This window comes from Stegodyphus dumicola, chromosome 9, assembly GCF_044657685.1.
Source record: "Stegodyphus dumicola isolate Sdum_Otavi_A_Nest chromosome 9, ASM4465768v1".
Taxonomy (NCBI): domain Eukaryota; kingdom Metazoa; phylum Arthropoda; class Arachnida; order Araneae; family Eresidae; genus Stegodyphus; species Stegodyphus dumicola.
Genome location: NC_140776.1, coordinates 88,225,061 through 88,242,122, shown reverse-complemented (window position 1 = coordinate 88,242,122; position 17,062 = coordinate 88,225,061). Strand labels below are relative to the sequence as shown.

At 32.1% G+C, this 17,062-nt stretch overlaps 1 protein-coding gene across 3 annotated transcripts in view; it reads left to right on the top strand.

Annotated features, from left to right (window-relative positions):
- The window catches only part of APC7 (anaphase-promoting complex subunit 7), a 109,965-nt gene that overhangs the window by 18,933 nt on the left and 73,970 nt on the right, over positions 1 to 17,062 (top strand). For all 3 annotated transcript variants that reach the window (XM_085823730.1, XM_085823732.1, XM_085823731.1), the window contains exons 6-7: positions 5,895 to 6,008; positions 16,596 to 16,683. In XM_085823730.1, coding sequence (XP_085679856.1) covers positions 5,895 to 6,008; positions 16,596 to 16,683 — 202 coding nt within the window. The remainder of the gene's footprint in view (positions 1 to 5,894; positions 6,009 to 16,595; positions 16,684 to 17,062) is intronic.

Sequence of the window (17,062 nt, the reverse complement as noted above, 5' to 3'; positions counted from 1 at the left end):
AATTTTGCTTTTCCTTTTTTATTTTTATTTATTTATTTTTTTCTCTGGTATTAAAAATTGAAAAAATTGTGTGTTTGTTCTTTGCAGTGTGGGAAAATGATTACAGCTAGAGCCACCAAAGTTTGAATGCTCTACGCTTGCACCCAAATTTTGAATTTAAGAAAATAAATAAATAATTTTATGTTCTGTGGGAATTTAATGAATTTTGATTAACAAACTCAGCTATTTAAAAGCAATGTATTGTCATTATCTGAAATAAAATAAGTTTGTCGTCCACACAGTAATGTGTTATCATTTAGCAAAGCATAAAGTACGTAATTTATCTTTCAAATTTAATCCGTTATTGAGTAATAAACTGAATGATTAAAAAAAAATTCTAAATAATATCTTCTATTTTTTAAACTGGTTGATTAAAATAAAAATGTGTTTTCTTTGTTTGTTTTATAATTTATAAAAGATTTTTCTAAGCCCATATGGTGTATTACTGATGTAGATTCTTTTTGAAAAGAAAATAGGGTACTTTTCCGTTTTGCCGGCGCAAAGCTCGCCAAGCAGACATTATTGGCGACAACATACAGTGTACACATAAAAAATGGTAACGAATGTTAGTTCTATGCATTTTTTTATTTTGAAGGCTTAAACATTTTAATACCATTTAAAATTTTGTATAAAGCCAATAAATAAAGACAAATTTGTAAAAAGATATTAATTTAAGAATTTGCTATGCTTTTATGGTTCAACATCCTGATTCAAGCCTTCGGCATTCAAGCGGTAACTTTACGTCTTCCTTGGAGGAAACTATCGATGCTATTCTTGATAAAGCTTTTCCTCCTGATTGTGTGAGACTTGATAATAACTTTCATACTCAGTGGCGCTCATCTGCTCGCAGTAGTTATGCGTCTCAGATTGATCCTCCTTTTTCGCAGGCCGAGGTTGATGATGTAATTCGTAATTTAGGGCTTGGCAGGTCTCCTGGCCCGGACTCTATTCCCAATGAAACCATAAGATACTTCTATCGTCTTTTCCCTGCAGTTTTTCATAGATTATTTAATATATGTTTGAATCTTGGTGCTTTTCCACGAACTTGGAAGAACGCCCTTGTTATTGTGATACCCAAGAAACAAAGTATCACTGTTCCACATGTGAATAATCTTAGGTGTATCTGTCTTCTTTAGGTAAATGTTTTGAAAAACTAATTACTAACAGAATTACTTGGCATCTACATAAAGAAAATATTCTTAGTGCTGACCAATATGGTTTCATTGCTCAAAAATGTGCTGAGGATGCACTTCTGCATCTTAGCAACATTGTACAGAGGGGTAAGATGAGAGGTGTGTACACTATTTTAATTTTTCTTGATATTGAAGGAGCTTTTGATAATGCATGGTGGCCTGCTATTCTCAATTTACTAAAAGAAATAAAGATACCTCAAAATGTGTTTAATGTTGTTTCTGATTTGCTGAAAGACAGGACGGTCGAGCTTTCTTTGGGTGGCACCTCAAGTGTTCGCCGACCTCAAAGAGGTTGTCCACTAGGTTCTGTTTCCGGTCCCAAGCTTTGGATTATTATTATGAATGATCTCTTACAGAAACTTTCTGATCTCTTCAGTTGTGAAGTCATTGCCTTTGCAGATGATTTGTTGATTTGTATTCAAGGAAAAGAAATGCAAAAAGCTTTTCGTCTCGCCCAAGATGTTATAGATTTCATTTATCATTGGTCAATAGATTTTAAGTTAAAGTTTAACCATGCAAAATCCAAGGCCATGTTTATTGATAGAAAAAATACTACTTATGAAGGATATCAATTGCTTTTAAATGACAATCCCCTTGAGAGGGTGAATGAAATTAAATATCTAGGTGTTTTTTTGGACAGCAAATTTAACTGGAAAAAGCATATTTCCTACATTTCTAATAAATGTGAGAGACTTCAGCGTGGGCTGAATCGAATTGCTTGTAATAGTTTTGGTGTTAAATCGAATGTTAGCGCAATTATTTATAAACAAGGCATTGTACCCCTTATTTCATATGGATGTAGAGCTTGGGGATTGTCTTTAAAAAAGAAAATTAACTTTAAACGCCTGCTTCGAGTTCAAAGACGAATTTTGCTGCGAGTTATAAGCGGTTACCGAACTATTAGTTACAATGCTGTTTTCTCTCTTGCCGGATTTCCACCACTGGATTTGTTTATTCTGACTTTTATAGATTATAAGAATAGTCTTGCAAATTACTCCAATTCTCACTTCGATCGTTTATTGCCCTTGTCTGTTTTACCACATCCTTCTGTAAGACAACCAGTACAGATTCTGGATAGTACGGACACTGATGTTAATTCATTCTCATTTGTGCTGTATACGGATGGTAGTAGGATTGATGATAAAGTTGGTTTTGCTTATGTTATTTTTGAAGATGATATTGAAATTGAGTGTCACCAATTTCGCATTAGAAATGAATGTACTGTATATATTTCTGAACTTCTTTGTATTAATTTTGCAATCAAGTGGATAATTAGCCAGAATGGAAGTGGTTCCAGCTACTTAATCTGTACAGATTCACTCTCTTCCCTGGAATCTCTTAAAAATACCTCTTTATGTAATGATATTATTGTCAATATACAGCAGTCTCTCGGAGATCTGGAGAAGAGGGGTATTTCAGTGTTTTTTACATTTGTCCGTGGTCATTCGGGTAATTATGGAAACGAGAGAGCTGATTGGCTTGCTAAGAATGCAACTAAAAATGATATTAACGTTGATGTAAATATTCCAAAATCTTATTTAAAAAAAACATTCAAAGCTAAAATGATTGAGCGGTGGAACTGTGATTATATCTCTTCTGATAAGGGATCTGTTACAAAAGCATTCTTCCCAACTATTTTTGAAAGACTGAAAAGTAAGGACTTGTTGCTCAATTTTAAAGTTACGCAATTTTTGTCTGGACATGGTAAGTTTAATGTTTATCTTGAACCATTTATCTTCCAATTTATGTAATTGCAATCTTAGCGTTGAGCAGGGTGTTTTCCACCTGCTTTTTGATTGCCCACTGCTTGATAAAGCAAGAAATCTTTTGAAATGTAGATTGAAATTCATTGGAATTCATTGGCCGCCGAAATGTTATGATTTTGTATCCTCGATTTCGGCCTACCGAGCTTTCAATGATTTTGTTGACTTTTATTTTAAACACTGTTAATGATTTCTTTATACATTTTTATACTTTTGTATTTACTTGTGTTTTTTTTTCCTTGTTATGATTTCATTGTATTGTTGAAAACTGATGATATTACTTACTATTCTGCCTTTTTCACTTACAATTTGTAAGTCTCGTGCGATACTTTGTGGTGCACGAGGATTTCTTTTTCTTTAAATAAATAAAAAATAAAAAAAACATCCTGATTCGCCTTTTCATATAACGTGACCCCAAGTGATCTGATCTCACGTAAACTATGCTACAAAAATCTAATTCTCTCAGTAATTATCTACAATAATTCCAAGTTTAATCTTAATTCGGAATACAAGTTTAAATGCAAGAATTATTTCAATTTGTAGGAATAGCTTACTCAGAAATTATGTAAAACCGTAGTGCTTTACTTTGCTAGTGCATTCTCATTAGAATTGATGAATTTAACCCTTGACTTTGCCTTTTCTATATTTTCGCCTTCGGGTGAAGGCCCACCAGCGGCCGAGCGGTAAAGTCGCTGAACACTGGTAGTTTGGTCCGAGGTTCGAATCCCGCGAACGGGCTGGCCGCATGGGTGTTTTCCCCATGTGTAACGTGTATACAAACCAGTTTCCCTTAGAAAGTCCTCCACGAAGGCATCCCTCCCCTTAGGCAGATAGCCCTAGTGTGCTTTGCCATAATTAAATACACACACACACCATACACACGCCTTCGGGTGAGCAGTGTGATTGCATCCTAATTGGCTTAATTATCGCGAATGGCCATACGGCATAAAACTGAACTATGCCGTAAAAATTCTATGTAATTGTATGCCAATATTGAAAGAAACAATCAATCTGATAAGAAATGGCCGCGACTTGTTTTGAAACTGAGGCGTAGGGTTACCAGCGAGAATATTCCGTTAGGCATTGGTTGTGCCATTTTTGGCGACTTTATCGCCTGCGCCGGCAAAACGGAAAAGTACCGAAAATAGTATACCCTTTTACATTATTTAAAGGCAAATAGTTTTCCAAGATGTTTTACTGTAATCTGAAATTTTTAGGTACAGTTGTTTTACCCCTGTGCCTATAGTTCATATCAAAATTCTTTAGTATTTATTATATTAAGACCATCCAGGAATTTCTGCATTTTTCACTGCATGCTTTTGTGGTATAAATAGTAGTACATCTATCTAGGTGTTGGAAAATCCAGGGTTCAAATCAGAGCATAGGGTATGTTTTATTGCAATTTAGTCTTCTCCCTCCTTAGTTGCACCTTAAGGTGTGGGGACTATGAGGAGTTTTTCACCTTTCTTACTGTGTGCCTTCATGATGTAAGTGGTAGTACATCCAGCTGTGTATCAGAAAAATCTAGAGCTTGATTCCCTGTGAGGGCATAGCTGTTTTTTTATTTTTATTTTTACAAAAAGCCTAATAGACAGTAAGTGGTGTATCCTATAGCTTGTGATAATATTGCATCAAGCTCCTTTCTTTATATACTTTGTGGTTCTTTGAGAAAGATTTGCAGGTTTTGTTGCATTGGTAGAGAGAAAACAAATTGTCAGGAATAATATTATATACATAATTAACAACCATTGTATTTCCTATCATCAAATTAAAAAAGGGGGTAGGCAAAATAAAATTAAACAATCAATATTTGAGCTACAGCATTTAATATTAATATTTTACTAAAATATAAAATAGCCTACAGAAAAGTAATGTAGTATATCTGAAAAGATCTAAAGGAAGAAAATAAGCTGATCTATATTTATTCTGTTGTTTAATATTAAGCAATAAGATGCTTTTACGCACTGAAAAAATAAGGTGCTTTAAAACATTTTTCATCATTCCAGTCTTTTTCAGAGCATAACTGAAAGTAGTTGTCATACCAAAGAAATTGTGCAGTTAGTTATAATATTTACTGAAGTTCATTGTATAATTTCTTTTGCATCTAAAATCTAGATTCATTGAGTTAGAACACCAATTAGATTAGTACCATTAAAAATGCCACTGATTTATTATTAAAATCATTAAATACTTTTATGAAATTATCCTTATTATTAGCTGGATCCGGTGAAATTACATTAGCTTATCTCTTTATAATCATTATTATTTTTTTAATAATATGTACTTTAGGGCAGCTGGGCAAGTTTTTAGCTTCTTGCATTCAATAAGTATTTATAAAGGATCATAAAATGACAGTGAAGAATATGCCTTAAATTTAAATAAAAATACTTGTTTCATTCAAATGAGTGAAAAAGAGGAATATTATTTGGAAAATTTAAAAAGAGAATAAAAAATTTGAAAATAAGAATTTCTAATTTTTCATTAAAACATTAATTTAAATAAAGAATAATTAACTAAGTCAATGGAAATAAGTTTAAAAGAACTTTTAGGACAAAAAGTAATTATCTATTTGTAGATGAAATATTTTGAAACATTTAATTCATAATGAAATGTTATAGAAGCATAAAATTAAAAAAATTATATGCTATAAAATAATTTATTCAAAAAAATTTAAATTAAACATATTAAAATTTAAAAATGTGTGCACAAAGTAATTCTTTTGTAAATTACAGATAAACACTTGAACACTTTATTTAGTTGAATTTATTTAGTGAACAAATAGTGTCCCATGCAAGTACTAAGTTTTTTTCCCTTTCCAATTTTAACAAATTCATGCTATAAGAAATATTAGAAAGTGCATAATGTTTCATTTCCTTAAAAATATGATTTTTAATTTTAGAGAATGCCCTTTTGCTGTAGAAGCTTCCCAAGGTTTATTGTCTTTAGGTATCAAATTGACTGAAGTTACTACCTTAATGGTAAATGGATCTGTGAATGTGAACAACATAGATTGGTAAGTTTTAGTATTAAAAATTCCTATTGTCTAATCAGTACATAATGATTATTTAGTGTATTGTTAAATAAAGAATTTGCTACTAAAGCAAGTATATTTGTGTGTAAATTTATTATTTAATTCTATCAATGTCTCGTCATATTAAAGGATTGCCGATTTTTTTTTCTCACTAAAACTTGCTTTCATTACCTGCAAAATATTCCAAGTATGTGAAACTGTATAAATGGCAAGTAAGAGAAAGTGAAACTTATAGGTTATATATATATATTTTATTTGTATTGAAGTAGTAAAATAAACATTGATGAAAGTTATGCTTACCTGCTATTTTGTATTTAAGTAGCAAGACCTTTTGAAATGAAAGTACCCTTTTATTTATATTTATTTTATGTTATTACATTATTAATGCTGTTATTACATTTTGATATCTCATTCTCACTGAATGCAAATTGATGCCAATAAATAAGATGCTGGATCAATCAGCATTACTTCTGTTTGAAGTAATATCATAATCACTTTTGAGGGCCTTTTTTGTTCTTTAGATAAAGTTCTTTAGATTAAAATTAAAAATGAATTGTTATATATTTGATATTGTAGACTAGGGGTCTTCAGCCCATGGCCTGCTGAAGGCATTTTAGTGGACCACATTTGAATTTGAAGAAAAATTGAAGAATTTTAAGAAACTGATTTTAAGAAAAATTGCTTTGTCAGCTATTTGTTTCTTTTATTCTTGATATTTAAAACATATTATTGACGTGCCTGATATCACTTGAGGTAAAAGTTTTTGAAAATGACGAATTTTTTAAAAATTTCACTTTATCTTATGTAATTTTAAAAATAAATAATTTGACTATGCATAAAATCTCAATTCCATAAAAAGGATAGATTCTTATCTCTGTTGTAAAAGTGGTTAATTTCATTCGGTCTAAAGGACTTAATCACAGGCAATTTCAACAGCTGAGTGATTGCGGGGAAAGATGCTTCAGCGCCTGTTTTATTTGAAGAGCGAAGTTCAACAATTCATAGAATCTAAAGGGAAATCTATTCAAAAGTTCAGCGATGAGAAATGGTTGAGAGACTTTGCACTTCTTATCGATATTACAGGTCATCTCAATGATTTGAGCTACCGCTTACTGGGAAAAGATCTACTTGTTCATAATCTTTATTACTTTGTGAAAGCTTTTGAAACAAAATGAATTCTGTGGGAAAGTCAGTTGCTAAATAAGAATTCCACTCACTTTCCAAAATTGATGGAGTGTGTGAGCAATTCAACAACATAGAATTCAAGTAATTATGCATGTTGCATTTCAAATTTAAAAGAGGAATTCAAAAGCAGATTTTCCGATTTTCATGAACATGAAATTTTTATGAGAATGTTCTCCTCACCATTTTTAGTAGACGTTGGAAGTGTTCCAGCTGAACTTCAAACATAATTTATAGAATTCAAACAGAATACTTCACAGAATGATTCTTCAAGCAGAATAAACAGAATAATTCTTCAAACAGAATTTGCAATGTGACTCTGTAGTAAAATGCAAGTTTCTTGAAAATCCTACATTAATTGATTTTTATTCAAATTACGTGACCAAAGACAAGTAGCCAGGAATTCGTAAACATGCACTCTTCATATCTCTAACTTTGGCAATAGCAACATGTGTGAACAGCTTTTTAGTAAAATGAAAATGAAAAACAAGAACACGGGTGACGGACAGACATTTGGAGGAAACTTTATAAATTGCAACAACACATTAGATCGGATATTGAAGCTTTAATTAAGCGAAAACAATGTCATATTTCACATTAAAACTAAGGTAACTACCATCTCCCACCAGTAAGTGGTTGGGTTTTTTTTTTTTTTTTTTTTTTAAATTGTAGATGCATTTTGTAACATCTTTCTGTAAAATCATTTTATACTCATTTTTTCATAGTTAAAAAAAGTTGCAAAACTTTTTTAATTTGATTTCCATTTGACTTTTTGGAACCAATGCATATATATGTATATACAAATGTGTAACATTATCTCTTCGCTTAGAATCAATTGTAGTCTTGCAAAACAAACTTCACTTTTTTATATAAATTTTCTGACTACACTTTTTTTTGACAGACATGTGGCCCACGGATCTTTGTGAATTTATTGATGTGGCCCTCAGGCATGAAAGGTTGAAGACTCCTATTGTAGACAATGCAGTTAATTCTAATTCAGAAGTCAAACAACAAAAATCAGGGTTATATTTACAAAATTTTCACAGGACTAGTTTTGATGGTTTTACCGAACCACCATCTTCAGCTGCAAAACCGCAAATGAACAAGATAAGAAATAATGATTAGATAAGATAAGAAAGCCTGGACAAGAATAAGCAAGTGGCGCCATCTGTTGGCGAAACCAGAACTAAAACATAATTTCTCTAAAAGCCGAAGGCAAATTTGGATTGGAATTAGGATCGTTAACTAGAACAGAAAGATTTTTATGTCAAATGCCTCTAGAAAATCCAGTTCTCCAATGGAAGATGTTTTTTGAATAATTTTAGCAGTAGAAAAATTGAAAGTGTGATTTCCGGACCAACAATGTTGAGCAACAGAAGACTTCTGTGTTTCCTTTTTTCTAACATATGCCTCATGTTCTTTGACGCGAAATTTTAAGACTTAGTTTGGCCAATGTAAATTAAACCACACTGGCAAGGAATCCTATAAATACCCCAGGAATTCATATCCGGAATGGGGTCCTTGAGTATAGAAGTCCGAATTTTATTGATGGGAGAATAAACAACCCGAAAGTTAAATTTCTGCAAAATATATGCAACTTTATGGCTAATTGATGGAAAGAAGGGAATGACAACAGAATTTTTATAATCTCCTAAAATAAGAGTGTGGCTTTTAGTGTGTTAAGATGAGAATTTTTTAACTGCTTGATTAATAATGTTGGGTGAAAAGCCCCTGTCAATAGCTATTGCTTTTAAATAATTTAGTTCTTCATCAAGGGCTAGTTTGGAGGAGCAAACTTGAACAGCACGGAAAACATAGCAATAAAATGAAGCTAACTTTTGTTTAGTCGGATGACATGATTTAAAGTATGGTGGAAGGCAAACCGATGAAGGTTTACGGTAAACTGTAGTACTGAAGTTGGATGTGTTACGTGTGACCAGAATGTCGAGAAACGGAAGAGAATTGCAAGTCTCAAGTTCAAAAGTGAACTGAATAGCAGGATCAATAGAATTCATTGTTGAAAGAACTCTATTTAAATCATCTTTATTACCTTCAAACAGGGTAAAAGCATCGTCTACGTAGCGGAACCATGCTGAGAAGTTTAAAGTTTCAAACAATTTTGATTCATAATAATGCATGTAGATATCAGCCAGGATTGGACTGAGGGGGCTTCCCATGGCTAATCCCTCAGTTTGCTTGTAATATTTATTTTGGAAAACAAAATGTGTTTGTTTCAAACAGAGTTGAGTGAGAGAAATTAGCTCATCAATTTCGATGCAAGCGAAATGAAATTTGTGAAGTCTGGTTTCTAGACATCTTAATGCACCCTCCACTGGGACATTGGTGAATAATGATTTTACATCAAAAGAAACCATGAGTAAATTACTAGGAGAAATGTTTTTAACCTTTTTTACAAACTCTATTGAATTTTTTATGGTGTAAATGTTATTGTCTAATAGAGTGGAAAATGTAGAAACTAAATATTTAGCTAATGGATACGAGGCAGTACCTAAATATGATACAATAGTTCGGAAAGGAACACCACTTTTATGAATTTTGGGAAGAGCATATAATCTGGCACAATTCGCAACAGATGGGATAAGCGAATGTTTTAAGTTGCTTGAAATGATTTGCGAAGATTTGATCGCAGTTCTTATTTTGGACAAGTCCGAAGGTGAAGGATCTTTAGGGATCGGATTATATGGTCCTTCGTTTAAAAGTTTAGTGACACCATCGATGTAAGTGTTCTTATCCATGACGACTATCTGGCCACCTTTGTTGGCGTTTGAAATGATATTATCTGGGTTAGAATGAATTTCGCACATTGTAGCTCTTTCTCTCGCAATTAGATTTGGTTTCAAAGGTTTATTATTGAATTTCACATTATGAGCAATAAGATGCCTAATCATTTCTTTCTGTGAATCTGAAACTTTACTGAACTTGAAAGCTTTTTCGATAGGAGCCAAAATCTTTGGAATCAAGGGTTTACAGGTTTGTGAGAAGTTAAAATTATATTTTAAAATTCTCTCTTGTTCTTCTGAAAGACTAACATTAGAAATATTAACTATTGGCTTGATGTTTACAATGGGAAGATTTTTTGAACTACTTGAACTGGAAGACTGTAAAAGAAGTTTTTCGAATTTAACTGCAAGGGTGTTTTTATGACGGTTAACTGCATTCTCCGTTCTAGACCAAGACTTTTGTTCAAGGGCAGTGAATTTTGGATATGATTTAGCGAGTTCCAGATGAAGCTTATAGAGTTCATGTTCAATTTTGGACAATTGTTGATGTGTATCCCTTATCACGGACCGAAGTAAGGCAAGCTTGCAATTTAACAGAATTCTTGAAACGTGACTCGAAAGTTTTTGATTAGTTTTGATTTGAATATAATTGGGGATCAATTTTTTACATTTGCATTTAAGTAAAAAGTCAAGATGATTCAGGAATTTTTGCCGTTTCAGGCGTAATTTAGTGAAACGATTAACGGATGAACGCATGATAAACAATGCAGAAAATCAAACTAAATTAACTGAGCAATAATAAAGAACACACAAAACAGCAGAAAAATCCCTCACTGAAATGAATAGAAAACAAAACGTTTGTAAGCAAAATGCATGAAATCAGACAAGCAAAGCACAATATCCAAATGTACAAAACATAAACATAACTTGAAAATTGCAAAAAAGTACTCACCGAAACTCCTACAATCACAAAATGGCGGCCACACCACGTGCAAAAATAAGCCTGTTTGGGGCTTCTATAATTAAGACACAATAACACGCCGAATAAATTCCTGGGGTATTTATAGGATTCCTTGCCAGTGTGGTTTAATTTACATTGGCCAAACTAAGAGAGCCTTAAAATTTCGCATCAAAGAACATAGGCATATGTTAGAAAAAAGGAAACACAGAAGTCTTCTGTTGCTCAACATTGTTGGTCCGGAAATCACACTTTCAATTTTTCTGCTGCTAAAATTGTTCAAAAAACATCTTCCATTGGAGAAGTGGATTTTCTAGAGGCATTTCACATTCATAAAAATCTTTCTTTTCTAGTTAACGATCCTAATTCCAATCCAAATTTGCCTTCGGCTTTTAGAGAAATTATGTTTTAGTTCTGGTTTCGCCAACAGATGGCGCCACTTGCTTATTCTTGTCCAGGCTTTCTTATCTTATCTAATCATTATTTCTTATCTTGTTCATTTGCGGTTTTGCAGCTGAAGATGGTGGTTCGGTAAAACCATCGAAACTAGTCCTGTGAAAATTTTGTAAATATAACGCTGATTTTTGTTGTTTGACTTCTGAATTAGTATTTATTCGGCGTGTTATTGTGTCTTAATGCAGTTAATTGTTTTTAAGAAAACTGTTGATGATAGTGTTGTGATATTCTAACCTATACCCACTGGTTTTAATACTTCAGGCAAATCTCAGTAGTAATCTCCCCCTAAATATTTTTTTGTCATCATACAACTGTATCTGTTGTACAGGATGATTAAAAAATATCTGGCAGAAAATGTAAAGGCAATTAGAGGGGATTGAAATAAGCAGATTTTGTAATGGAATGTGTTAGTGGATATGATGCATTAAGGTAATATAGGATGCCATAAAATTGTAGATGAAAGCATTTTTCTGGTGTAACATGTCATTGCTGGTTGAGATTTTGGACAGTATGCATCACTACACAAATGCAGAACTTGCCATTTGGGTAGCTGCTCAAAGGAAGACTTGGGAATCGTTTTTTGTACCTTCTCTGAGTTGCTGCAGCCATAAATGAAACGCATGTCAGCAAATTCTACATTCATGTCTTGATGCATACTGCTGAAACTTTTCACAGAATTGACAGTTTGCCAGCAGAATGCTTTTACCTACCATTCAATGTCCTATTTGTGCATGCACATTCTATTACAAAATTTATTATTATGCACGGAAAATTTATTATTGCTTATTTCTATCTCTTCTACATGCTTTCATATTTTATCCAGATATTTTTGAATCACTCTGTATGTAATTTTGCATCTCTTCTTTTTCACCTGAGAAAGTTCTTCACTTGCCCTTTTTTCAAAACAATTTTGCCTTTTTACCTTAAATTATCAAACTGACTTTCAAAGAAAGTATGATGGCACGTTTCAGAAATCAAAGACTTATTATTAATATGAAAATAATTACCACAGAAATAACAGAATTACTTTTAAGTTTTGGTGAAAAATGAAATAATTAAGATGTTAACTGGTGCACCACCAGTATTTAGGTGACAGCAAAAAATTTTAATCATGCCATGACATCCATATTTGGTGATGCTTATTTTGAGCACCTTAATTTAGGGTAGATGAGTGTGGCATATACGTGTTTAAAAGTTGAGAATTTATGTCTGCGGTATATCTGAAAGAATTTTATTTTTCCTTTGTCTGTAAAGCTTCACTAGTTTAGGTCATAAGTTATACACAAGTGAAATGGTTAATGTGGAATTTGCTGCAGCATTTTAGCCTGATATAAGCACTCAGGTTGCTCTAAGGCAATTGAGTATTTCGAACTTGCATAAAATTCGCTTACTTCAGTAATGTGCAGTCATTGTAAAGATAGCCTAATGCATGTACACTGCTGAACCAATGATTTTGTGTGCATTTCCTGATGTCCATCTTCTGCTAATGACCACATGAACTTTTATTTTGCTCCTTTCCATGTTCATTCTTACACCTGCATCATTGCTTTGTGTCTTGCTTATTGCTTACTTGTTGCAGTGTTTCTTTATTGTTTGTGTGCTTGTTGAATTTTTTATTATCATTGTTATTATGCTTCCTATTCAAAGATAAATTTATACAGCTGCTTTTAAGCTTTCAGCAGTAAAGAAAGCAATAGAAATTGAAAATTGGGCTGTGATTATAGAACTTCAAGTTTGATGAGAGATGCATTTGATGATGGATAAGAAGAATTAGAGAAAATTCCTAAGAATAGAAAATCTTCTTAGACTGGCACCGTAGCCTAGCCTGTTTTGGAAGACTATTTATAGAAATGGACAATGTAGTAGAGAGTAAAGGGATTATCAGCGTCAACAGTTAGAATTTGCCTTTTAGCAAAGGTAGAAATAGGCATTAAAAACATTGTTGAAAACCTAATTTGTGTTTTTGGCTCATGAAATGTAAGAAATTATCTATCAGGACCAAAACAGCAGTTGGATTGAAGCTTCCCATGGACTGGCTCAAAAAAAAAAAAAGTAGCTTTTTTGGAGTACACATCTAAGAAAGTTGTAATTGAGGGCAAATAATTAATATGGATAAAGTGCCCATTACTTTTGACTGTCCTCTGAGCAGAACTGTTCATTCAGCAGATAAAAACACTGTTTTTGCATTAACTATTGTAAGTGAAAAGCCTTCTTTAACTCTTGTTTTAGGTTGTGTAGCCAAAGTTAACTACTTTTATAATTTTCAAAAGAAAAACAGTTCTAAAAGGAAACTTTCCTAAAGGCGGCATTTGTTTCATCAATGTAAAAGGATAGATATGCGAAGAAGTGATATTGTTTTGGCTGAGAAAAAATTTATCAAAAAGGGAATTTCCTTTTTTTCAAACCTCAGAAATTCATCATTCTGGATTCAAAGCGATCCTATTTAGTGGATTCGATAAAATCCAAAGCAAAGGAGCTTAGCGCTGATGTCCTAATGATACCAAGTGGGCCCAAAAAATTTTATAGCCACTGGATCTAGCCATCGATACAATTTTCAAACATGAAGTACGAAAGCAGTGAGAAGAATGGATGCGAAGTGGATTCCATTCCTTTACAAATTCTGGATGGATGAGAAAAGCTTCACCTGAGGAGGTCGCCTTGCGGCTCAATAAAGTGTGGCTGAGCTGAGATGAAAAGGCTAAAGAAAAAGAAGGGCTGGGTCATCCCTTTGAAGAGAACAATGGCATATGAACCCTCTTCTTATATGACATCACTAGGTTCATCCCCTCATCTAATTGACCAGAGCTTCACAGTGTGAAAGCTTCAGGTCTTAGTTTCAGAGAAAGAGATTTCTTTTACTTGAAAGTTATAGCTGTGGATACTTTTAAATTAAATTTGTATTTAGTATATTTGTATTTAGTGTTTACAGAGAGAAACTATTGAAGGCACGGATGTTGAACAGTCGATACTGTTAGCACTAAGAATGCTTGAATATGCTGCAATTGTTTCAATGAATCTGATTATGAGGATGATATGAAAAATAGGTTACTATGATTACCAACAAGAAAGGTCCTGAAGTCAACAATAACTATGTGGAACTGAGGGAAGTAATATTACTGAGTAATGTTGTAATTGTTCCAACCTTCAAAAAATGTGAAAGCTTTAATGATAAAATTATCAGCTTATGAGAACAAGGTTTCTGTTTTACAGACTGAAAGGAAGCAGCATTTAAAATTTAAAATTTCCCAGCAAAGAAAACAATACAATTAGCTAATAATTAGAAAAAGTGTAGAAATTGAACAAATAAATTAAAAAATTAATCAAGAAAATAAAAAAAAAAACCATATTTACTGAAACACAAATAAATACATTAACCCTTTTGAGATGGCACACCTTTGTTTAAGACGTTCCGTCAGGACAGATGGGAGTCGAAAGAAATCATCTCGCAGGCCACGATTTTGCATCTAACACACACACAAAAAAAGGTTAACATCCCAACTTTATAATTTTTGGTACTATTTTATATTGCTGCTTAAGCTATCGCATGTGTTAAAATTAGCATTTAGTTATCTTTTTCCTTTACTTTACATGAAAATATGTAAAAAAAAAAAAAAATTGCTTACTTTGAGAAATAATTTTTGGAAGCACTATTTAACTTATTCCAAAGGTTTAATTGATAAAATACGTTAAAAAACTTTTTAATTAATAAAAAAAATTACAAGGGAGACTATTTACAATAAGAAGTAACATCTATTAGAGTTGATGGTAGATTGAAAATAGCGTCATAAAATATTTGCTATGGAAAACCACTATATTTCAAACATGAAAATTTTGACTAGCCGAAGAAACGTGAGCTAAAACAGACATGAAAAAACATTTTATTTTAAAAATGGGAAACTATAAGAAATCATTGCATCATATGCTCACACAGATAAGTAACAATAAATGTTTGCTTCTCTCACCAGTGCAGAAACTCGCTAGAACAAAACTTTCACCAGAATCACTCCAGAAGACAGATTATCTATTTTTCTGTTCATCAGATTTATAATTATGATCTAATAAGTTTGATTTATAATAATTTAAATCTTTTGGCATTTGATACAGAAGCATACTGTATGCATATTTTAGCACCCTCAAAATATGCATAATTTATATATAAAGTAAGTAATAAAATTTCATTATATGTTCTTATGAGGCATCATCGAAGCATTTGATCTGCATTCAGCAGCACTTGTGGCCAAATTAAACAGTAAAAAAAAATTGTTTATCACCTAGCCTTCTTTCAATTGTGGAATCTTATGGTGGACACTGGGTACTTTGCTCTTAGCTTGTTGCAAATGATGCCAAGATATTTTTTTTTTTTTTTTTTTTTAAGCAATGGCACACTACACTGTCCTGTGTTAAGGGATGGAAATGTCTCCATGATGTCATATTAGAAAAAAATCCAATTTAAAAAATAAAACAAAAGCAGCTTTCACTCATTTCATTTTAAATACAGAAATGAAAATACTGTTTTAATGAGAAATAGTACCATAAATTGTATAAAAGGCACTTTCTGACTGTAGAAACTAAAAGCATTTAATTCAAACATCAAAGCAGCATTTGTAAATACACTCATGCAGAAATACAAAAGCTAGTACTTTTCTTATTGTGGTTAGGAAACTAAAAGATTTTAATATCATTTAGAATTTGCACCAACAATAAATGAATCTCAGAAACATTAAAAAGTTTAATCTTGATGTTTCGAACCATGTTCAGTTACAAATATTCTTTTTGCTGCAACAAGTAGAAGCACTGCATAATCTAATGTTATCTGCAAAATACATCACCATTTAATTATTTTTTATACAAGCTATATTATTCAGCAAAATGCCTTTTTTAAAAATTGTATGATTTTTCTATCCATTGGAGGTAACTAAATTTTCATCATAATTAAGCATCGTAGAAACTTAATAATCAATTATTGAATGTTAGAAACTCACATAGAGAATGACAGGAAATGTTTGCTATGTTAATGATAATGATCGAAACAGTATTTGGCAAGTTATTTGCTTGTACCCAGCTAAAGGTGAAGTAGCAAATATTAGTATACTTGAAGATGATGATGCAACACTGAATTCTACTATTAGAACTGGTATCTTGTATTTTATATATTATATGGTATGTTATATTAATATCTGTTTATAGAAAAGATGTTGACTCTTTTTGTTTAAATTATAATTTTCTTTTTAGGTTATCATTATGGGTTAAAGCACATTCCCACCTGCATGCTCGAGAACTTACTCAAGCAATAAATACTTTTAAGCAGCTAGATATGAAGGTTTAATTGGTTTGCTTCACCATTATTATTTTTAATGAAAGTAAAGTTTTTATGTAGAATGTTGTTCACTGTAATCTTTTTTTAAATATACTAAAAGCTTGACTATCTGGAAAACTCAGGAAATGCCGAATTCTGGATAAATGAGAATATAAAAAGTGCAATTCCCAGTAGAAAAGCAAAATGAAAGCCAAAATTTCTGTCTAAAATTATAAAAAGAGTAATTTTATTTGTTATCAATTTGACTATTAAATGTCTATATTTAAACTGTGCAAGATTTTCCAAAGAAAAAAAGGGCATAAGCACCGAAGTAAAACATCATATTCGACTTCAAAATTCTATCAACCATAAAAATTGGCGCCAGTCTTGCCAAATTCGCCCC